The 23,555-nt window shown below is 38.1% G+C and overlaps 1 protein-coding gene across 2 annotated transcripts in view; it reads left to right on the plus strand.

Moving 5' to 3' along the window:
* Positions 1-20,317, plus strand: part of LOC124392726 (protein diaphanous homolog 1) — a 129,712-nt gene extending 109,395 nt beyond the window's left edge. For both annotated transcript variants that reach the window (XM_046859899.1, XM_046859900.1), the window contains 10 exons: positions 2,148-2,243; positions 2,427-2,521; positions 2,626-2,727; positions 3,698-3,937; positions 4,084-4,213; positions 5,207-5,331; positions 5,570-5,734; positions 6,302-6,443; positions 10,080-10,169; positions 19,762-20,317. In XM_046859899.1, coding sequence (XP_046715855.1) covers positions 2,148-2,243; positions 2,427-2,521; positions 2,626-2,727; positions 3,698-3,937; positions 4,084-4,213; positions 5,207-5,331; positions 5,570-5,734; positions 6,302-6,443; positions 10,080-10,169; positions 19,762-19,949 — 1,373 coding nt within the window. In that variant the 3' untranslated portion in view covers positions 19,950-20,317. The remainder of the gene's footprint in view (positions 1-2,147; positions 2,244-2,426; positions 2,522-2,625; positions 2,728-3,697; positions 3,938-4,083; positions 4,214-5,206; positions 5,332-5,569; positions 5,735-6,301; positions 6,444-10,079; positions 10,170-19,761) is intronic.
* Positions 20,318-23,555: the final 3,238 nt, after the last annotated feature.

Below are 23,555 nucleotides of genomic sequence, written 5' to 3' on the forward strand. Positions count from 1 at the left end.
GCACATGGGTCCCATTTTATGAATCCCACACGCGTCTACTCTCAACAGAGGGTCTGGATAGTGTGGGTATTTCTTTTCTCACACACACTTTTATTTTGGTTGGTAAGATGATCGATAGGATTCTTCCGAGTTTTTCCGTTGTTCTGTTCTGTAAATGTTTATTCACAGTATTCACTTGTCTATGATGTACATACGGCGTGTAATAAAATGGAATAAGACGCAATATCCTAGCAAGACTCCTTTTACCCGCTTTTACTGCATTTTGCTTTCCAAGAACACTATATTTGGTGCTTTTCATAGATAGGGTTTTTTAACAATTTTTAAAAAGTTCTATTAGACAGAAGATGTATTTCAGCTAGAACGGAAGACATTTGTATCAGCAGGTGATTGATGGTAACTATAAGAATATATTGGTCATACATTATCCTGCTATTCTGCATTAGGAGAGGCGTATTATGAGCATTTAAATTGATCACTGTATAATATGTTGCCTGTTAAAAACACATTCTTTGTAAGATTTATAAAACAGTGTATTCCACTAAATCGTAAACTAAACAGAAAAGGTTTTGTTGTTCGCAACAAAATGTGCAAGAACTATTTTCTGGCATTAAAATCCCTTCCAGTCGATAGTGTGTGTAGAAGGTGATAATGAAGGCCAGGCTTTGATTTAAACATTTGCCAAGTGGCCTGATCTTTCACCTCCAAGCCCCCATGTCTATGTTCCAGTAACACGTCTGATGTATTATAGTTAGATTGTGGGTAAGGGAGAGCAGCGAAGGCACTGCGGTTCTGGTGCTGATCTCCTGCAGCTGACGGAATAACATCAAAGAATGAAATAAAGAGAGAGACGGAAAGATTGGCAGACAAAGTAAGTAGACGAAAGAGCGCAGGCCTGGAGAGAGACGGAATGGCGGGAATGGAGCGAGGGAGGCCTTTCGTAAGGGCGGAAGTGAGTGCCAAGGAAAACAAAAGTTCTCAGTTGAGCGAGTTAAACAGCGCAGAGCTCTCATTAAGAACAGAGATGGACAGAGTGGGTGAGGAAAGACTAGCCGGGGGGTTGATTAGACGGAGAAGACGACATCCGTTGGGTCTAGTGTGCATTTTGTGTGTGTGTAAAAGTTTGTGTGTGATGGTGTTAAATGTTTAGCAGGGATGGCGCGTGGTCGACTTGTAGTGTAACTCACAAGCCTCCTTTAGTGATTCCATATGTCCCTGTAATCCAATATTCAGTGCTTATGAGGGGGGAAAAGGGAGCAGGGCAGGCAGGACTACATGGAGGGAACAGGCTAAAAAAAAAAGAATGAAAATGAGAGAAAAATCTGGAGCGCTGACAGAGGTTCTCCAAGTGAGAGAGGGGTGGAGGAATGAAAGAAAAGACAAGCAGATGGCAAAGCAAGAAAGCACAGTGGTACAAAGGAAAGCACAAGGGGCAGTAAACACTGCGCATTGAGAGGAGGCCATGTGGCTGTCCTGCTGCACTTTTTGTTTATTACAGTAGAAACATTTTACAGTGAATTAAAGGGGAGTACAGACATATCTGTATCTCCATCAGAGGAAGGCAGGTCTTACATTAACATGACTATATATACGCACAGACAAGCTGAAGCGATTTGCGTGGAAGTTGTGATTGTTTTTACTTGCTTTGTGTGCGTTTCCTTCATGTTCCACAGCACAGCATGGCCACTGACCTTGCCATGAATGAATGAATGAATGAATGAATGAAGGGTGGTAAAGATACAAGATTGTGGTAGTCTAGTCACGGGGTGGTGTCACATGAGTAACATTTCCTCTCTGATTTAGCTCTGCTATTTGTGTTTCTCTTTTTTTCCTTTCAGCCAGAAGCACAAACACCAGAGATATCGTGCATTTCATTCTAATTTCTCTCTGACCGTCCTTATTTTCTCTTGTAGTCCATCTGCTCATAACTCTATATGTTCTTTACTTTGTCTTCTGTTTATTCTCTCTTTCACTGTTTCTGATCAAGTACCTCTATCTTGTTCTAGCTCTCGAATTTATCTGTACCTTTCTGCTCTATTTGCTCACACCACTGATTAGCTACTGTATATGTGGCAGTCTGAAATAAAGAACTTGTATATGTATGTGAACACGGCTCTTTTTCTCTCTCTCTCTCTCTCTCTCTCTTTTAGCAAAGAAAGATCAGGATGGAGGTGAAGAAAAAGCAGTTCAGAAGAAGAAAGTGAAGGAGCTGAAAGTTCTCGATTCCAAAACATCTCAGAACCTCTGTGAGTACAGTCACATACATCAGCAGTGCAGGGAATAATGCACTGTTTTCAATTCCACACCTCTCTCTGATCATCTCAAATATAACATGCAGGACCAGGCTGTTGAGAATCATTGAATAAACGTGTGTGTGTGTGTGTGTGTGTGTGTGTGTGTGTGTGTGTGTGTGTGTGTGTGTGTTGCAGCTATTTTCCTTGGCTCAAACAGACTGCCATATGAGGAGATGAAAAACGTCATTTTGGAGGTGAACGAGAACGTGCTTACAGAGAACATGGTGCAGGTGTGTGTGTGTTTGTTTTGATTTTGTCAGTAGTTTGCATGCACACTGGGCCCTTGTTTGCATCTGATTTGACTTTTTTTTGTGTGTGTGTGCACGTGTTCCAGAGTTTGCTGAAGCTCTTGCCAGAGGAGGAGCAGCTAAATGTATTATTAGAGTTGAAGGATGAATACGACGACCTTGCAGAGGCTGAACAGTTTGGAGTGGTGGTCAGTTTAAATCCATGCACACACTCACACGCACTTGCTCAATCCTCTGGTACAGTCACACTCTTAACATGCCAGTGGCAACACAATATGTGTAAAGATTTGATTGCATGTATGTTTGTTTTTCAATTATTCTATTGAATTGATTTCACAGTCCAATTCTTGTGAAACAGAATTAAAATCCTGCCAGAACTGAAGTCATGTATGCAAAGTTTTCACACTTCATCCCACAAACTCACACGTTTCGCAGTGTGACACATTCATCCCATGTGAAAAGATATAGAGAAGAAAGTATTAAATATTGCTGGAATAACCAAATAAAAATGTTAAGCAAGATAATGGTTTTAATTAAATGATAATCCGAAGGGAAGTAAATCAGCAAAGCAATACCTGCGACTAATTAAAACAATGCCATCTCAGTGTCCCTGGTGTTACCGCTAATTCTGTCCCCCAGTACCACATTCATCCCCCATACACACATTAACTAGACTAATTAACATGGTTAATGAAAATAATGTTTATAATGGATAGAAACAATAAGCTAACTTTTTTTTTTTAGGTTTTTTTGAAAGCCAAATTAAAAAAATATATAAAAGATGTTATATATGATGTAATTGTACTTGTAAACCATGTGTAGTGGAAAAAAACTAGTGAAAAAACTGTCTTTATATATGAACTTGGGCAAGATTAAATAGTAATCCTCATTAAAACTACAATAAAATTAATTTATTTACTTAAATTACACATTTTGACGCTCCGTCGTTTTTGTAGTCAACAACATTGACCATTCTCAGTGCCTGCACTGTCTTATATTAAGTTAATAAAATGTGTTGGAGAATGAGTTAGTGAAGGTAAACGTTAGTGAAAGGATATGAAGGTGAGCAGGAACTATGACTAATTGTAGCATTAACAGTTTCTCTCTCTCTCTCTCTCTCTCTCTCTCTCTCTCTCTCTCTCTCTCTGTGTGCTGTAGATAAGTTCGGTGAAGCGTCTGAAGCCGCGGCTCAGTGCCATCTTGTTCCGGCTGCAGTTTGAGGAGCAGATAAATAACGTGAAGCCAGACATTGTCGCTGTGACCGCAGCATGTGAGGAGCTAATAAATAGCGAAAACTTTTCCCAGCTTCTTCAGATCATCCTGCTTGTAGGCAACTACATGAATGCCGGCTCACGTAATGCCAATGCCTTTGGCTTCAGCATCAGCTACCTGTGCAAGGTCATACATACACACACACACACACACGTACACACAACCCCCGCCAGATATCAGCTCACATACAAACATCTGTTGTGTAGTGTGCATGTATGCATAGCAAGCAGCTGTTTTGCTGTAATGAGTAATACTTTTTTTTTCACATGTAGCTCAGAGACACCAAGTCTGCAGATCAGAAGCAGACCCTCTTGCATTTTCTGGCAGATATGTGTCAGGAGCAACATCCCAATGTCATGCACTTCGCTGAGGAGCTCATTCACCTGGAGAAAGCCAGTAGAGGTGCGTATCTCTGAAACCTAGCACAATAATACACGTTTCTTTATTTTCTGTCTCTTTCACACACCTTAGCGATTCTTTTTTTATCAGTATGCCGCTTTTAACAATTGACGTTGTCTCAAAGCAGATGTACTGGGATTACAGAGGTTATAAGAGGTTATAAAGTTGTATAAAAGAATGTATAAGTTTAGTGCCCAAGTTTGTTCCTTAAGTTTGTCCAACTTAAGCAGTGCAGAACAGACATTCACTCTCGATGTCACACAAATGAGGATGTTCCCTTTTGAGTCTGGTTCCTCTTAAGGTTTTCTTCCTTATAACATCTAAGGGAGTTTTCCTTGCCACAGTTGCCATGGCTGCTCATCAGGGATAAATACACATCGTTCACCTTAACTCTTAAATTCTGTAAAGCTGCTTTAAGACAATGTCTGTTGTGAAATAATATAGAAATATACTTGAATTATTAGCTTTCAATGGAAGTATTGGTTTTATCAGCAGGGATATCAACAAGGGTTTAAAATATCTTAAATAAACCAGAGCACATCAGGTTGGTTTTAGGCGGAGACATACATGAGAAGGTGTCTTGCTTAGGGTTTTTATTTAATTAGACATTTCAAAGTTTGTCCAATGAATACAATTTCAGTTAACTGTTATGAATTTCTTGCCAGTGGAAAACTTAGACTCTTCAAAACAATTGCTTACACACATTTAAAGCTTGTTAACAAGTGTTCTTTAATGTGGGTTCTTTGCTGCATTTTACAAAATAGGTTTTAGGTTTGTTAACTGCGTTGGCAAATGCCAGACCTTTATTAAAAGAGCGTTCTGAATAATGTTCCCCACAGTTAAACCATCATTGTAGATATGTTCTTATCACTAGTAATCTCACCTGTGCTACATATGCAGTAAATAGAGATTTGATTTAAAATGCTAAAGTATTCCAGGTCATGGACTGTAGTTATTAATACAAGATGTAAAATGAGACCTCTTTCTTTCTCATAGTCTCAGCAGAGACACTCCAGAAGAATTTGGATCAAATGGGGAAGCAGATCAAGAATCTGGAGAAGGACATTGAGACTTTCCCTCCTCCTCAAAGTGATAAGGACAAGTTTGTCGAGAAGATGACCATATCCTTCACATATAGGTTTTGTTCAAATATTGGGTTGCAGGACTGTCCATTTTGCAGGCGTGTGTACTGGATAAAATACTTCTTACAGTATGGATTTTGTCGAGACATTTAAAATGGTTTTCATGTTGAATGAGTGGTGGAAATGATCAAAAAAAGAGATGCTGATAAGTTAGAGGGTTGTTTTTTAATGACCCCCCCTGGATGTGCCCTTTATATTCTTTAACTGATCCGAGTACAGTTTTGTGGCGACCGCACGAGAGCAGTTTGAGAAGCTCCAGCTGATGCACAACAACATGGAGAAACAGTATGAAGATCTGGGCAAGTACTTTGTATTTGACCCCAAGAAAGTGAGCCCCGAGGAGATGTTTGGAGACCTCAACAACTTCAAAAACATGTTCCAGGTAAGGGCAGAGGTCACAGTTAGGCTCTGGGACTAGAACATAATACTTTTTATAATCATGATTGTAGAAAAGCAGTGGTTAGAGGGCAGATTCAGACAGATTGGTTTCTTTGCACGTGTATTTACTTTTATGGTGAATATAAAAAGTGGAGGAGTGAAAGAATGGCCATTATGAGATCTTTTGTCATATAAGTAAACAAACACACAGATGGAAGATGTATTTAGACATTAGTACACCTGCATAACCAGCTGCTGTGTGTGTGTGTGTGTGTGTGAGAGGTGGGGAGAGAGAGAGAGAGCAGCAGGTGTTTAGGCCATTATGTCTCCACTGTTTGTTTTTCAGTGCATTAAACACAGACCTCATAAAGATGCTGATTTTTACCCCCCCCCCCTTTACTCAATGCATCCTCACTCATACTCATGCTGCTTGTATTTAAATTTACCAATACTGACAACAGATCAGCCTCCACATTAAACTCACAAAACATTCAAAACCATCTCATCTTAAGAAATGTCACTTATTGGCTTTGTTATAGCTGCTATATGTGTGTGTGTGTGTGTTTTACAGCAAGCTGTGAAAGAGAATCAAAAACGTAAGGAAGCAGAGGAAAGGATGCGCAAGGCCAAACTTGCGAAAGAGAAAGCAGAGAAGGAGAAAGAGGAGAGACAGAAGAAAATGACCGCCGGACACTCACTCAACATCAATGACGGTATGATTTTGTGTTTCTAATAGGGGTATCTGTAGTTCTGTTGATCAGCCACTGAGGGCAGTCATACCACATGAAAGGAATTTCCCAAACTGTGTGTGTGTGTGTGTGTGTGTGTGTGTGTGTGTGTGTGTGTGTGTGTGTGTGTGTGTGTGTGTGTGTGTGTGTGTGTGTGTGTGTGTGTGTGTGTGTGTGTGCGTGCGCAGAAGATGGAAGGAGAGATGAAGTGGTGTATGTTTGTGTATGAGTGCGAGAAGGAAATGACTATTGCAGTTTCATATGTAAAAAAAACTATTCTTATTCTAGTTTATATAAGTATGAGCTAAGACACAGAGGAACAGAAAAGAGGCAAAGAAAGCAAGGCTGTCACTAAACATGCACCCGTTAACTTTTTTCACATAGACAGAGACACAAACATTATTGCTCACTCTTTGACTTATTTTTTCTCTCAGATACCTACTTTGAGTTCCTCCTCTCTTCCATTCGGCTGCAGTTTGTGATGCCAAATTTCCGAAATCAGTATTTCATCTCTTGCACTCAGACTAAGCTCAGCAAATGAGTTAGGTTTATAGATTAGCACTGAGAATCAGTGTTCTAACTAATTTAATGTAGTCTAATGTGAAAAAGCTGAGCAGCAGTGAAAAAATAAGGTTATGTGAGGACAAAAAAAAAAGGTTGGACATTCTGTTATAGGGAAATAATGACAGGGTGGTATGATGCCTCTTGACATAAATTGCTGAGTTGCTGTTGATTAGTTTCCTGTAGCAGTACATCCCAGGGTTTTATTTAAGAGCATGTTGTGCACTATTTATAGTTACACTCTGGAAAATGTGGAAAGCATTTTGTGGCAAAAAACTGCTAAAAAGCACTGACATTCAAGATTTCCTCTATTTCCACACGAATACTAAGCAACTATAATACCTGAGAAAACAATTAGACATTTTTCTTTGTCAAAATTTGACACATTTAAAAGAGATCAGAGACTGGTATCAGCGTTCACCGTCTTTGCGAATGATTGTTACAGTGGAAGTTATCATGCGTTAGATTTATCAGTCATATTAAAGCTGTGGTTTCAATTACAGCCAGAACATCTGTCTACCGAGACTTTTGAGAATCAGCACTAGTAACTGCTGCATATTTCTTTAACTAACACACCAGACAGGACTGCCTTCAGCTCTACACTGTACACTTTATATACATGATTTGTCACAGTGTGAGAACTGTCTAATGCGCTTCACACACATACACATGGTGAGAAAAGAGCAACCTCAAAACAAAGGCCTCAGTGTCTGAGTCTCCTGCTCTCTCACTTTTGCGTTCTCTCGTTCTCGCGCACACATTTGATTTTACACACAGGGTTCAGTGCCCTCTCAGGGTCAGTGGATGTTTGGAATGTCCATGTCATTTCCCGGCATGTAAACCCACCACATATTCAGTAAAGTAATGACTTGCAGTGTTTAACAGTTTATCAGCAGGCAGTCTTAGTGCTCCGTTTTTGAATCACCACTGGTTGTGTGTGCTCTGGGCTGTTCCCAAATTCAGTCTGTGTAGTGTGCAATTTGCATGCAGGAGATCAACTGGTGGTAACTTGGGTAATGCATAGCAAGAAGATCTATTATTGTTTGTCAGAAAGGTAATGAATAGCAAATCATCTTGTTTAGGTTAATCAGAGTTAGGAATGGCATGAAATTCAATCTAATCAGCACATGTGTATAATCAGCATCAGGAGGTTTAGAACGATTGCATTTGCTCAGATCAGCTGACAAAACAGGCTTTGAGGTTGTGCATTGTAAGATTATATATTTTTTTAAATCCATAATTGTGTTCATTAATCTTTTGTTGATTAGTTTTAGTTTTTAGACACAGGAGGTTTAATCGAACAGCTCCTTTGATGCATTATTTTTGGAACCTGTGGTATGTGAGCTCTTCTCTATGCTGTCTATTCAGACCAGTACAGATGGTTATATATGCAGCTAGGCTCTGAGAGGCGCTGCTCACCAGATAAATTGTTTTTGTGACCTTGAGCTTTTTTTTTTTTTTTTATATAAACACTGCGCCATGGTTATTTCACAGCTTGACCATTAGGTGTCAGGGCTGTGTGAAAATAGGAAGGATTCTGCATGTGCCTACGTGAGCAGAGGATGTGAGGATGCGGATGCAGTGTTGGTGGGGGATGTGTGGGAAGCTCACGTGCCTGAAGGGGATGACTAGGCTGACCTATTTCTAATCCACTTATACCTTTTCCACATGCATGCAGTGTGTTGTTACATTTCCTGTTTACATATAAAATATTGTATATTAATATAGTGTTAATTGTGTTCATTAATATTAAATTAGTGTTAATAATCTTGGTGTATTATTATTATTATAACCTAGTTGTTCAAATGACCCTGAACTAATTTGAATACAGTATCGGAACTATAGATTTTATATAATTATTAGTGTAATTTATTGCTTACGTTATGGAATGAAAACTTATTCCAAAATGTAATGTATAGATTTGCTGAATGATGATAAAATTAGATCTCTTGCAGTTTTTCTTTCAATCCTCTTGGTGGCGTGTTTGAACTGTGCAGGGCTTCCTGTTTGTTTGTAGGTGTGGGAGTGTTTGTGTCTAGTGTGAGTCTGCTGTGTCTTTGTGTGTGTGAATGGATCCTCTGTGCGTGGTGTGACAGCTCAGACATGAAGCCATCTGGCATCCGCTTTGCAAGAGATTATAGCCTGTGATTGTCTCCTGCGTGTTTGTTGGGCCTGAGTAGAGCATGCTGCATGGGGGAAAGAGGCAGAAAGGGATCAGTCCCACTTTATCACATTTTACTGTGTGTGTGTGTGTGTGTGTGTGTGTGTGTGTGTGTGTGTGTGTGTAGGAAAGAGACAGGGTGAGAGACATAAAACTCTAACCTGTTCAAAGAGGAAATGATCAAAACCATCTGGTTAAAGCAGCAAAAACACAGGGATAATTTTACCCCCTGCGCACACTAACTCTTAATTCTTGCCCTTATCTCTCCTATGTGAGTGCCAATAAATGTTTGCAGCAACTGAAGTAGGTCAGCGTCCATCTGGATTGTACTTATTGTACGAGTCCTTCCTTATTTCATTTCGTTGATTGATCTTCCCTATTTTGTCATACAGTCAGTCATAGTATTTATTTATTTATTTTATAACTGAGACGACATACCCACAGTGTAATCAAAGCTTTCCCAACAGAAAAGTAAACAGAATCAGAAGTATAATTTTGATTTCAGGACTAATTCCTGCTGCAAAGTTACTGAGGTGAGACAGCAGGTGGGACAGAGAAATTGTTTGATTTATACTGTTGGCTCTAAAGCAGTGCCGGGTGGGACAGAACTGTCCCTCAGAGTACAAGAAACCAGAATGGCATTTGCTTTCCATCCTGAAGCCTCTATTTAGTGTGTTGGACTTGCCTGCTCTAGTACGTAAGGGTATTAAGCCTGCTATAATGTTTTGTCACCCTGCATAAGTCCACAGACTGACTTCCTGTTTTTGTATCCATGTGGATAAGCGTGTTTGTTCTGGCCATGACGAGTGAATGCATGGGAAAAAAAGCACGTGGTTAGTAATTAATGTGATTTTGTGTGCCTACATGGTATTAAAGATTTGTTTGTTTGTGTTGGTTAGATGGTGATGAGACAGGTATCATGGATGGCCTGTTGGAAGCGCTGCAATCAGGAGCTGCTTTCAAGAGGAAGAGAGCACCACGGCAAGCAGGTAAAACACACACACCTCAACTGGTGCATATTAGTGCAAGGCACAATTGGATTGAAGCGTATATATGATCTTGAGAAAGCTTTTACAGCCACACGTTTTCCACATCGCACAGTCAAGATGATTCATTATATGGTTTGCATGGTCATATATGCAAACGTAGAGATTCCCAGAGATTTTCACTGACTGTCTTACAGCGTATCTGCAGAATATGTTGGAGCAGTGGAGAAAAAAAAAAAAACAATTAAACGTTATACCTTCTTCTCCCTTTATAAGGACAGGATATCCTTCTGGACTGGAAATTGCATTTCTTTTTTTTTTTATTTGGTGTCAGACCATTTCTGTTTAGTTTCATGCAGAGTAGAGTTTTTGCTTCTTTGATTAGTATTAGTGTAGAGGTTTAAGAGGTGTACATCATAACTTTATCATTAAGTTACTGACATTTTCTAACAGAGGATAAATGAAGAAATTGTCTAAAACTGGACAGTTGTGTCAATTGCAATGAAACAAGATTTTGATTTATAGTATATTTTTATAGAATTCTTTTCCTTTTATTGGGGTCTTTTTTTTTTTTAAAAACCTTGCAAGTAAAATCCGATGCCAAAAGAATTTTCCAGTCACTCCTGTCACAAAGGATTACATACCATTCAGGCTAAAATCAGTGCCTATAATGATTTATTGTTCCTTCTTTGCCCAAGTGAAACATTTTTGGAGACTCAAAGTAAAGCAATGTTAATAACCCCTGTCTCTGACATTTCATTCCAGCAGTTTCGAAACTAAGCAAAAAAATTTAATTTTGCTGTATTAACAGTGTTTAAAATGTACTATGTGTTTACTCATTTTCATTTATTATCCAGGTTATACAGTTAAATTCCTGCCAAGAGCAAAACCTCCATAAGGTCTACATCACCATGTCTGTCTGGAAATGTAACTTTTACAAACTAAGGATTTGGTTTGGAACATCACTATGTGTTTGACTGTTTATATGTGCGTTTGCCTGTGTGTGAGTCGTAACCGGATCTTTGACTGAAAGAATCCAGATGTGTAACTACGGCATGTGTTGAAAAAACTGATAATATTTCTCTCTCTCTCTCTCTCTCTCTCTCTCTCTCTCTCTCTCTCTCTCTCTTTTCTAATTTCTCCGTCTCAAAATCCTTGTCTCCTTTTTCTTCTGCTTTTGCGCAGCAGCTTTTTGGGCTCCTCTTACTCCTCCTCTGGTAATCACAGACTGCTAAAAAAGAAGGCAGACAGAGAGAACTGAACAGGGGTTATGTTTTTGTCAGCCTTGACTGCATTAACAGTAGACGTAGAGCGAATTTGCACTGTAGCTGTGAGCCCCCAGAGCTTCTGATTAAAGATACAGTTAAACACAAACAATGGAGACCACATGGTGAAGTAAATGCTAGATTGACACAAAATAACTGCACCATTTTTAGGTGCAAACTGATGTAGGTTCCTGGGAGTATGTTATGTTGACTATTCATCTGTAACATGGTCTTAATTTTTATATTTTTATATATATATTTTTTTTTTAAAAGCTCATTATATGGGGCTCCAGTAGTTATAAAGTAAATACTGGGAAGAAGCAAACAAAATTAAAAATGTCCAATTAGTGTAATACCTTCAATGTCTAAAGTCAAAACCTTTAGTGTGTATTAACAGTTGTAGCAATGAAGCTTTAATTCAGCCAGAGGCTCCTATGCAGGACATAGAGCACAGAGTGGTTCAAGATAATACACCGGAATAAACACCTCTGTGCTGGAAACGAGTTATAAGAGTTTAATTGTCTATTGTGTCTATTTTTGCGGAGGTGGGGAACTGTGACTAAATGTAGATGCATACATTCAGCTTACTTCCATCTGCCATCTATATGGGAATCTCTCTCCCACTCCCAACATACATCCTTTGTCATGAGTCATAGTTGTGCATATTTTTGGCCTGTGGAAGATGACGACAGACCAACCGCCTGTTTCCCTGGTAACTAAACCTCCTCTGACTCATCTGACCGTACGTCACTGACGGCACAGACTCTTCCTGATTACTCAGACCCACACATGACCCCAACATTAAAAAATAAATCCAGAACGAACACTAACACTGTCAGAGGTTACTGATTTCATACATTCCCAGTGAACTCCACCCAACACCATGACTTCCATTTACAGAACTCTGAGTGTAACGCCGACACTCCATCAAACACACACTATCTACTGTAAAAGTCACACATATGCTTCCAGGAGTTATTTATTTATTAATATAACGATGAATACATCGATGCATGTAGAATAGTGCAGCATCCATGAAAGAACTCAATTAAATCAAAATGATTTTACATTGGATATTTTTATTATTGATTTATATTGATATTTTTATTTGATAATTTATATTTTTGTTTCCTGAAGACAATCTCTGCATGTTTTGGTATCTTATCCCCAAAAAGCTTTTCCCCAATTGCCCAACACTGCTTTTCCTGTTCTCTAAATGAAAACTACTAATTGGGGAAACAATTTAGAAGTGATTTCCTACAAGTTAGAAATATGTTTCTAACTTCAGCATGAATCACATTTAAGGCTGCACAAGCTATATTCACTCTGGTGTGTCCGAACTTTTTTTTGAGCAGTCATCCCCACATGCCAGCCACACCCACAGTGACTCCTACAAACCACATGTTCATCCTGGGCAGGAGCACGTTTGTTCAAACACACACTTGTGTCTGACTGAGTAGACACTGAATAGATGGAGGGAGACTGCAGGCATGCGGAAGGGAGTCTTTCACCTCTCACCCCTGACCCGGAGTAATGACTTAGAACCAATCAAGTGAAAGACTCGCAGCAGCTGCCGAGCTCCTGAGACACACACACACACACACACACACACAGAGGCACGCATGTATGTTCAGGCCAATACCACAGACATTTTGGTGGAGGAGGAGGTGCTAGCCACACATGTCCCGTTCCCACTGCTGCCATTTTTACTGCTTCATTATTTTCTATAACATGGACCAGACCTGCTGAAACACTCTGAAAGCTCAGTTTTACAATGTCAGTGACCAGTTCAGTCACATCAAATCAGGAGTTAACCCTTCCTTAAAAAAAAAAACTGTTTCTTCAAGGTATAAAAGTGGTCAGATTTCCATGTACATCTTGTAGAGATCTTGTCATGCAATACAAATCATATAATCCGGGTCTGTCAATGTCCCTTACAGTACTTTGCTATTTATAGAACTTGACTACGATTTATAGTGCTGGCTGGGGACCAGTTTTACCTTTTAGGGTCAGCGCTGGAACCGATTCTGTAGCACTAAGCACTTTTTAGCTTGATTTATAGGGTATTTCAGTCTTAAGCTTCAATCAATGGTTTTTCTCATTTCTTTTTGAGAAATGCAATACAGCTGTGTGACACCCCCACACACACACACACACACGCATATCACACACACGCATATCACGCACACTATTTATCTATTTAATTTATACAGTTGAGCATAAAACAGTAAATCCGATCCAGCAAAAGACAATAAAGACGTATAGTCTGTTTCACAGTGTATTTTCCCTTTTACTGAGTGTAGATTTATAGCAGTGTAGTCATTCTACATCCCCCAACAGCCTATTGAGCACAATTCAGTTTATTATAGATACAATATTGATGTTTACTGTCTACATCATTATTTATTTAATTAGTTATAGGATTTTTCTATGCGGCTATTAAAATCCAAGAGTCCAAAAGTTATATATGCTTATAACTGTTGTATTAATTGCTGAAGTATGTTAGTATGTAGTGTCTCTATCTGAATTGATAGAGTTAAAGTGTTCTGCCTGGTTATCAGTGACAGCGCAGAATAATGAGAACAGCATGTGTGTTATTGAATTTCTCCTTTCTTTTTTTTTTTCTTTATAAATGTACCAGGGAGTGAACTAGAACACTAATAATAGTGCCAGAAAAATCTCTCTGAACTCCAAAGCGGTGCGATCTGATTACGCCTACACACTTTGTTACACTTTTCATAGTCTTCATTAAGAATAGGCTAACAGTTTGTGCTGGATTACATTCATGGTGTTCATATGCATAAATTCAATTCCAAAAGTGTTTACATTATTAAATAAACAAACATCTGGTTTATATTTAATATTTTCTCTAATGTCAGCAGCTTTGCCAAACCTTCAGTAATCAGCTGGTGTAGCCAATCAGGAAAAGGGTGTGTTTAGTCTAAAAAACATCCCAAGTCTTGTGAAAGGCTACACTTCTGCCCATGCGGGATTGCTCGCATTTATTTTCGTCGTATAGGCTGCACACATCTGCCAGGTCACGACCTACCCCACAAAGAGCCCAACATGATCCTACTATCAATGACTAGGCACACACACACCACGTCACAAAAGAGAAGACACACCACACACTTCTGCTGTAAAAGACTAGCACTCACCAAACTTTTACACAAAAGAATGAACAAAGACCAAAATGGCTGCAGTACAAAGGACTATCTACCTCACTCTTTCTCTCTCTCATTCACTCACTCACACACAGAGCCCCCAACCCCCCAGATTCATTTAAACCTGTAATTCTTCACACACCCTTTGTGGCCACTAGTAAAGTGAGCAGCCACAAACTCTAACTTTGTAGCTGCTGAGAACATCACTCACCCATGCTCACACTCGTGCACACACACAATGAGGTAACACATCTACCTTGCTTCCTCTAGGGGGTGCTAACTGTCTCACATGACACTTTACAGAACAGACGGTTTTGATTAAACACACCCACAAAAACAGTGTTATTTATAGCCTAACTTTTAAGTTTACTTGAACACAGAACTATATTCCTTTTGCCGTAACCTCATAACAATCCAGCACAAGCCTTGTCTCTCTCAAAAATTATAGATTTCACAACAAATTCTAATAATCCATTCATCTAAAATTGAATAATCTATATAAACAGTATATTTTTTCAGACATTACATGTTTTTCTATTTCATTTGTAATACATGAGACATTGTTATGAATCAATTTATATAGTCAAGAAATGTCTTAAAAACATTCACGCTGATTTACCTTTTTAACCCAATAAAGCACACTTTAGGCTTTTTTTTTTTTTTTATTAACCAGCTTCCTGAGGAATTTTACTCACAGAGCTTCATGTAAAACCAGACTGAGCTTCTTATTAATATTGTTTAGGGAATAAACCTGTTCTTTTGTTGAAAAGGGTTCAAGTGTATTATTGGTTTAATAGCTTTCACTTGGATCTCATTCTTTTGGGGAAACACACTGTTGTAGGGTTCTACATGCAATCTTTAAGAGTTCCCCCGAGGGACTGAAGAGTACAAGAGTTTATCTTAAAAAAAAAAAAAAAAAATTATAATGAATGAAATGTATTCATGGGCATTAACTTTACAATTCTGAAACACTTTTCAGCTGTGATTACTCTCTTATTATTTATGTTCAATTGTGATTAGGCTGTAAATCCGATTGGCAGAGGTTTTGCACATAAGAACTGGAAAGCCAAGTTTAATTACATTATATATATATATATATATATATATATATATATATATATATATATATATATAAAAATGTGAATTATTTTCTGTAAAACAAACACACTTTGTCATCTCTGTATCTTTAAGAGATTGGTTAGAGCCCTGTTTGGAATAAGAGCTACATTATTTGGTGGAGTAATACTTTATTATATGGATGAATATAGAGCTAGGTATGGATTGATTATAATGACCTGTAGATCAGACAGCACAAAACCAAACACATCATAAAAATGTATACGTGACGCGTATCAAAAATGTATACATGACGCAGTACACAGTGAAAAGAGAGAACCCTGGTAAACCCTGCTTAATCAACATAGATCACCATCACATCACACAACATCAAGCTACATACAGAACACAGAGCAAAGTATTAAAGTAAGTTGTCCCACCCACATAAAGTGCATCGTGTGTAATCTAGTGCAGATAAACAACACAAAACAGATACACAAAACACAAAATAGCACCACCTACTGTTAACCTACTGTATAATGTTATACAGTCTTTTTCTTCTTTCGGCTGCTCCCATTAGGGGTCGCCACAGCAGATCATCTGTTTCCATTCCCCCCTGTCCTCTACATCTGCCCCTTTCAACCCAACAGCCTGCATGTCCTTCCTCAGCACATACATAAACCTCCTCCTTGGTCTTCCTCTTTTCCTCCTTCCTGGCGGCTCAATCCTCAGCATTCTCCTACTGATATATTCCATGTCCCACCTCTGCACATGTCCAAACCGTCTCAATCTCGCCTCCCTCACCGTGTCTCCAAAAAGTCCATGTGCTGTCCCTCTAATAAACTAGTTTTTTAATAATGTGTTATACAGTACAATGTGCAAAAAAGAACTGTATACAACAGTGTACTTGTAAATATAAAAACAAAATGTTGTGCAAAACTGAATGAGCAGCAATCATAATACAAAATAAAAGCCAGCACTCCCCTGGGTGGGCGGACGTTACTGATTCTGTGAAATAATCAGGAAGATGTACCATTTGCTTTTGCAAGTAATCTGTTAAAAATTCAGTAATTTTGACTGTAGCTGGATAAAGAATTGTGTGGTAGTTTAGGAAGTTTGTTTAGGATTTTCCGAGTGTTTGTGGCACTTTAAAACACTTCTATCAATTTTGATGAAGTAGGAGTATGTGGTTTTTGATAGAAGCACTTTATAGCCATGATCACATCAGAATGGATTGTTGTCATTATCTTAGTTGCTAAAAAAAATTAAAATGCAGGACTGTGTGTATGGCTTTCCCTCATACACACATTGCGTTGTTTGTTTTGGACACACACCCGGCTGAAAGTGAAAAGGTTGAACTTGGGTCATATAAAGTGTGTTTCTCGATTTTCAAAGTAAACAGTTACAAACCCATTCAAAGTGTATTTGGTCATATATTTATATATACACAACAGAGATTAAAAGTGTCACACAGCACAGCCCTCATCCCTGCACAGCGGCACGTTCTGCACACAGAAATAATCATTTCTCTGGCTGAGGGGAATCAGGGCTGCAGCTGACAAACCAGAAACACCACCTTTTTTTTTTCTTTTCTTTAAGAAATTGTAAATGTTCATTTAAAGAATCATTGTTGATTCTTTCAATGCTGCAGCAGTATCTCACTCAATATCAGCAATAGAATTAGGCAGTGTTGTTCTGTATGAACAGCAATTGAAAATAGTGCTTTACTTTTATTTATTTATTTTTTTGGAGAATTTTACATAAAGTGCATTGAGATTAGCATTTTCAGAAGGTGAATATGTGCCAACAGATAGGTGGGAAAGAGATCAAAACAAGGGTAATGACAAGCAAGCAGAGTGACATGAGTGTTAATTAAACATTGCAACTGCTCCTTATCTCCCATGTTTAGTGATACCATACTGTACCATGTGCCCTGCTGTTACTGTGCATACACACGACACTAGAATGTTATCATGGAACATTCCACTGAAATATGGAATAAAGAGGTGTTTGGTTATTTTTTTTCAGTTCCTTTTAGACTGCTGTTTCAAGTTGCTCTTATACATTGTAAAACCAAGGGGCCTTCTATAACCATGCAAACAAATTCACCACTGTCTTATCAGAGGTCATTTATTGAAAATGTTGAACTCTTATCTGATCTTAAACATCTTTAGTAATATCCTGCACCCCTTTTTGTGATTAAGCTGTAATTCTGATTGACAGTTGTCACATATAAGAACTGAAAAGTCTGGTTTAAGTACATCGTGTACATTACTTTCTGTAAAATGAACGCTCTTTAAGTATCACTTCAAACATCTTATCTCTGCACCTTTAATATATGTCTGGTTAGAGCCCTGGTCCAAATATGAGAGATTAACTCATTTGGTGCAGTAATAAGTAAAGAAATAAAGAAAAAATAAATAAAATAAAATAAAAAAAAAAGGTTAAAAACGTCTAGAATACGATGAACTGTTCTGTGGAAGCTCTGCCTCTGGGGCCGTTAGTTAATTATATCTATTATTGGAGATGTCGGAGAAAAACTGCCACACATGAACATATACACACAACACTTTGTCCTGCGTTTCTCTGAGAAGGTCATGTTCTCATTTCACACAGAACATCACATCTATATGAGAAACACTGCCCATAAGTTCAGCTCTGATATTCTCAGCCTGCTTCCCTTCTTTCTTTTTGTTTGTTCCTACCTTCCCTTAATTTTCCTTTCATCCTCCTTTATCACTCTCATATCCTGTAACTGCTTTTATTTTATTTTTTTTCTCCAACAGACTCAGTGCTGTCTTTGTCCCAGCTCATATTGGACACCTGCTCGGTAACGTGTGTGTACCTGTGTGTATCGCGAGCATGCCGGTTTATGCAGTGCGGTGTTCATTGCAGGTCTTATTTGTTTAGTGAAGCATGTGGTTTATGGAGATCAGTGGCAGTTTGGGTGTGTGCTTCGGTGTACACCAGCCAGCCATTGATTTTCATCCATGGTTGACTTTACATAGTTTTTATTTTATTTTTTTTTCTTGCATGTAATTAATGTGATGCATTAATATCATACAGGAACTGTTCCGTGAAGTAAAACACGGCCGGGGAATTTAAAACCATCCTCCAGCATTATCGAACTGAGCTTTCTATTACCAACATGTTTGTACTAGCTGAAATGTTACCATTAATTTCACTCCACAAACATGTATTAACATAACTCAGAAATGGTTTTCAGGGATTCGTTTACTGTCTGAGCTGTTAGTCTTTGAGATAATGAGGGCAGTGTGTACAGAGTGAAAGTAAGGCCTCAGGCAGTCTGCATTAATGATGCCATTAATTCAGCTTCCTGATATGCCTGTAGCCATTTAATTTGTTGGAGCTCCAGTACACAAAAGCAAATCGGAACCGTTTCATCTTTATGAAATGTTTGTTCATTCTAGTAACCTGTGTAAGCCTGTTTCATTTGTGGACACACTTTTGTTTGTGTCCGTTTTAGCATCTGTTGCATGGGTTTATTGTATTTTTTTTTGTTTTCAGCGTGGTATTGATGTGTTGCTGTTTTTTGATGTGATGATTTAATCAAATTTTTGTTTTATTTAACATACACTATTTGATTTTCAGCCTTTTAGTAACACTTCATTACAGCCTCAGAGTAACTGCTGAATGTAAAGCATTATTTGACTACTGACAATTCAGTCGTTTGAGGGTTTCTACAGAGGTGACAAAATATGCTGAGTGAATCAGATTATTTCTTGGTCAGAATAACTTTAAAATTAGAAAAAAATTAATTGTCTAGAATACTAGCAAATTATCACCCAAAACAAGTTTATGTGCTTTATTTGTTCTTTTTGTTAAATTTATACTAGTGGTTCTTAGTGGTTATACAACTTGGCTGCTGAAAGCCTGGCAGACTTTCTTCTTGTCCAAAGCAAATATCTCCAAGTTAAAAAAAAAAAAAAAAAAACATATAACTAAAAATATAACAAAAATCTGTTTTGTTTGTTTGTTTCTATTCAAATTTCATCTAGGATGGACTTATACATGCAGTATGTGGTAGGTCTTATAAATCTAGAACAAAAACATTCAAGAGAATATTGCTGTTTTATCTCTTTCATTCAGGGAATCGGAGAGGAGCTGGAAATGCAGTGACAAACATTCTCGCCAAAGAACTGCTACAGGAAGACCCCAAGCCTAGCATCATAACCAAAAAGAAACGATTGGACAATGAGAGCAAAAAGGCAGAGTCACCAGAAGACACGGACTCACTGGAGGATCTTTTGGACGTTGCTCCACCCCGGTCTAATTAGGAACTTGCGTGCTGACCTTCTCTTTCCTGCTGAAGGAATCAGGGGGTTGGACATTGCTTTTTGGGTCAAATGTGATACTGGGGATCTTTCTCTGGCCTGCATTCCCATGTAAGCCTTCATGGCCAATTTTTACTGTAGAGGAGGGTCTCTGCTGGCCCTGCCCATAATTGGATCTAATCATCCACTGCCCTTTTTTCATTACTTTTTTTTTTCTTTTCAACATATCTTAAAGGTAAAATTGGATAAATCCAAAGATCTGTTCTTAAATTGTGGCACATAGCAGGTGATACATTCACTGATATTTCTGCACTTATATTTAGTTTCGATTGATTGTTAGTTGTTTATTAGTACTTCATATCTGTACACACATCTATTTTTATTTTTTTTTCTTGCATGTAATTAATGTGATGCATTAATATCATACAGGAACTGTTCCGTGAAGTAAAACACGGCCGGGGAATTTAAAACCATCCTCCAGCATTATCGAACTGAGCTTTCTATTACCAACATGTTTGTACTAGCTGAAATGTTACCATTAATTTCACTCCACAAACATGTATTAACATAACTCAGAAATGGTTTTCAGGGATTCGTTTACTGTCTGAGCTGTTAGTCTTTGAGATAATGAGGGCAGTGTGTACAGAGTGAAAGTAAGGCCTCAGGCAGTCTGCATTAATGATGCCATTAATTCAGCTTCCTGATATGCCTGTAGCCATTTCGAATTTGTTGGAGCTCCAGTACACAAAAGCAAATCGGAACCGTTTCATCTTTATGAAATGTTTGTTCATTCTAGTAACCTGTGTAAGCCTGTTTCATTTGTGGACACACTTTTGTTTGTGTCCGTTTTAGCATCTGTTGCATGGGTTTATTGTATTTTTTTTTGTTTTCAGCGTGGTATTGATGTGTTGCTGTTTTTTGATGTGATGATTTAATCAAATTTTTGTTTTATTTAACATACACTATTTGATTTTCAGCCTTTTAGTAACACTTCATTACAGCCTCAGAGTAACTGCTGAATGTAAAGCATTATTTGACTACTGACAATTCAGTCGTTTGAGGGTTTCTACAGAGGTGACAAAATATGCTGAGTGAATCAGATTATTTCTTGGTCAGAATAACTTTAAAATTAGAAAAAAATTAATTGTCTAGAATACTAGCAAATTATCACCCAAAACAAGTTTATGTGCTTTATTTGTTCTTTTTGTTAAATTTATACTAGTGGTTCTTAGTGGTTATACAACTTGGCTGCTGAAAGCCTGGCAGACTTTCTTCTTGTCCAAAGCAAATATCTCCAAGTTAAAAAAAAAAAAAAAAAACATATAACTAAAAATATAACAAAAATCTGTTTTGTTTGTTTGTTTCTATTCAAATTTCATCTAGGATGGACTTATACATGCAGTATGTGGTAGGTCTTATAAATCTAGAACAAAAACATTCAAGAGAATATTGCTGTTTTATCTCTTTCATTCAGGGAATCGGAGAGGAGCTGGAAATGCAGTGACAAACATTCTCGCCAAAGAACTGCTACAGGAAGACCCCAAGCCTAGCATCATAACCAAAAAGAAACGATTGGACAATGAGAGCAAAAAGGCAGAGTCACCAGAAGACACGGACTCACTGGAGGATCTTTTGGACGTTGCTCCACCCCGGTCTAATTAGGAACTTGCGTGCTGACCTTCTCTTTCCTGCTGAAGGAATCAGGGGGTTGGACATTGCTTTTTGGGTCAAATGTGATACTGGGGATCTTTCTCTGGCCTGCATTCCCATGTAAGCCTTCATGGCCAATTTTTACTGTAGAGGAGGGTCTCTGCTGGCCCTGCCCATAATTGGATCTAATCATCCACTGCCCTTTTTTCATTACTTTTTTTTTTCTTTTCAACATATCTTAAAGGTAAAATTGGATAAATCCAAAGATCTGTTCTTAAATTGTGGCACATAGCAGGTGATACATTCACTGATATTTCTGCACTTATATTTAGTTTCGATTGATTGTTAGTTGTTTATTAGTACTTCATATCTGTACACACATCTATTTTTTATTTTTTTTGAGCTACTATGCAAAACTTACTGTGTACAGAGTATTAAAGGTATAAAGTCATTACCTTAGCATGAGGAAACAAGTGCCAACTGATAGGTTAGATATGTACATACCAGCAAACTGTTCAATAAGTGTGTGCCTTAAGTGAAATGGAAACAAACACCGAACAGGCGTGCGCGTGTGTGTGTGTGTGTGTGTGTGTGTGTGTGTGTGTGTGTGTGTGTTTAGTAATGTCTGGTACCTCATTGTGAGACCCCCCCCCCACCCCCAACAGTTCAGATGTTTTTTTGTCTATTTTTGTCCTTTAGAAAACTCAAGCTGCACATCTCATAGCTAAATCTAGAGTAGTCTCTTATTATATCACCACAATGATGGAGCCTGTGTGTTTGCGCATTTACACACTGCTCTGTATAATTACTGCACTGGATAAACTCATAAACATCTCATACCCTGTTCTAGTTTGTGTTTGTCTGAAAGCTATAGATAGTCATGTACCGAAGTTCCCGCCCACTTGATCACTGCCCAGAAAATGTTGCAGTCTTCGCCTGCGATCCTGTCCACGTTTGATTCAAGACAGATTTTGAGTTTGCTTGTGCCAGATGAACAAACAGTGCATGTGGGGAAATATTTAGCTGTCAGGAAGAAAAAGAATCAGTAGAATAATTGTTACTGCTCTCTCGATTTTCAGAAAAATAGTTTTAGTATTTCTCCTGGAAATGATCTCAAATATAGCTGAAGGTCACTTGCTTCCTCACAACTTTTAGACATATAATCAACAATGTGAAACCATATACATGTTTCTCATGTCTGTTTTTGAATGTAGCGTTGCGTCATCATAGGTCTTAAAACACTGGACACACGTTTATTGACTGCAAGCCATTCTGGATGTTCTGCTCCAGTTGTGTGAATGTGTAGCTGCTTTCGACGTGATGCTTGATACTGAGCAGGTTAGCGTTCTGTTGGGTCCTGAGAAGAAGTCTTTAGTAAAACAGTAAGAACTATCTGGGCGACTCTGTGTGACATGATGGTTTAGCAACCATGAAGCCTATACACATCGGCCCGAGCAGTTTAGCTTGTTTGAAGGAATTTGAGGAAGATTTAGCAATAGAACTGACTCTCTCAATCCTACATTTGTTCTCACTCATCTGACATTAATATCAAAGAACCATTTTGAATATGAACTCTGTGTAGAATCTTGTAGACCTGCTAAAGGAAGGGTAGAGAAAAGGTAGTTTTACACCATAACTATTAAAATATTCAAACGAATTCATACAACAAAGTGAAGGCTTTTAGGTGGGCAGAGAACCTGCTATTAGCCAAGTGTCGGTTCTATTTGTAGATCACTGATGGATGGATTAGAGCTTCACATGGCATTTATTAAACATTCCTGTTACAGTATGGTAACTGAATTGATTTATGTACCTGCAGGAGAGCATCATTACATCACTGGATTCAGTAAAAATACAGTGCATAGACTTTTTTTTTTTGTTCCATTTTACAGACATTTTCTAAATACATTTTTATTGATTGTTTTATTTTTAAGATTAATGTAATTAGAAATACTCTTG

The sequence above is a fragment of the Silurus meridionalis genome, chromosome 10 (assembly GCF_014805685.1).
Source record: "Silurus meridionalis isolate SWU-2019-XX chromosome 10, ASM1480568v1, whole genome shotgun sequence".
Taxonomy (NCBI): Eukaryota; Metazoa; Chordata; class Actinopteri; order Siluriformes; family Siluridae; genus Silurus; species Silurus meridionalis.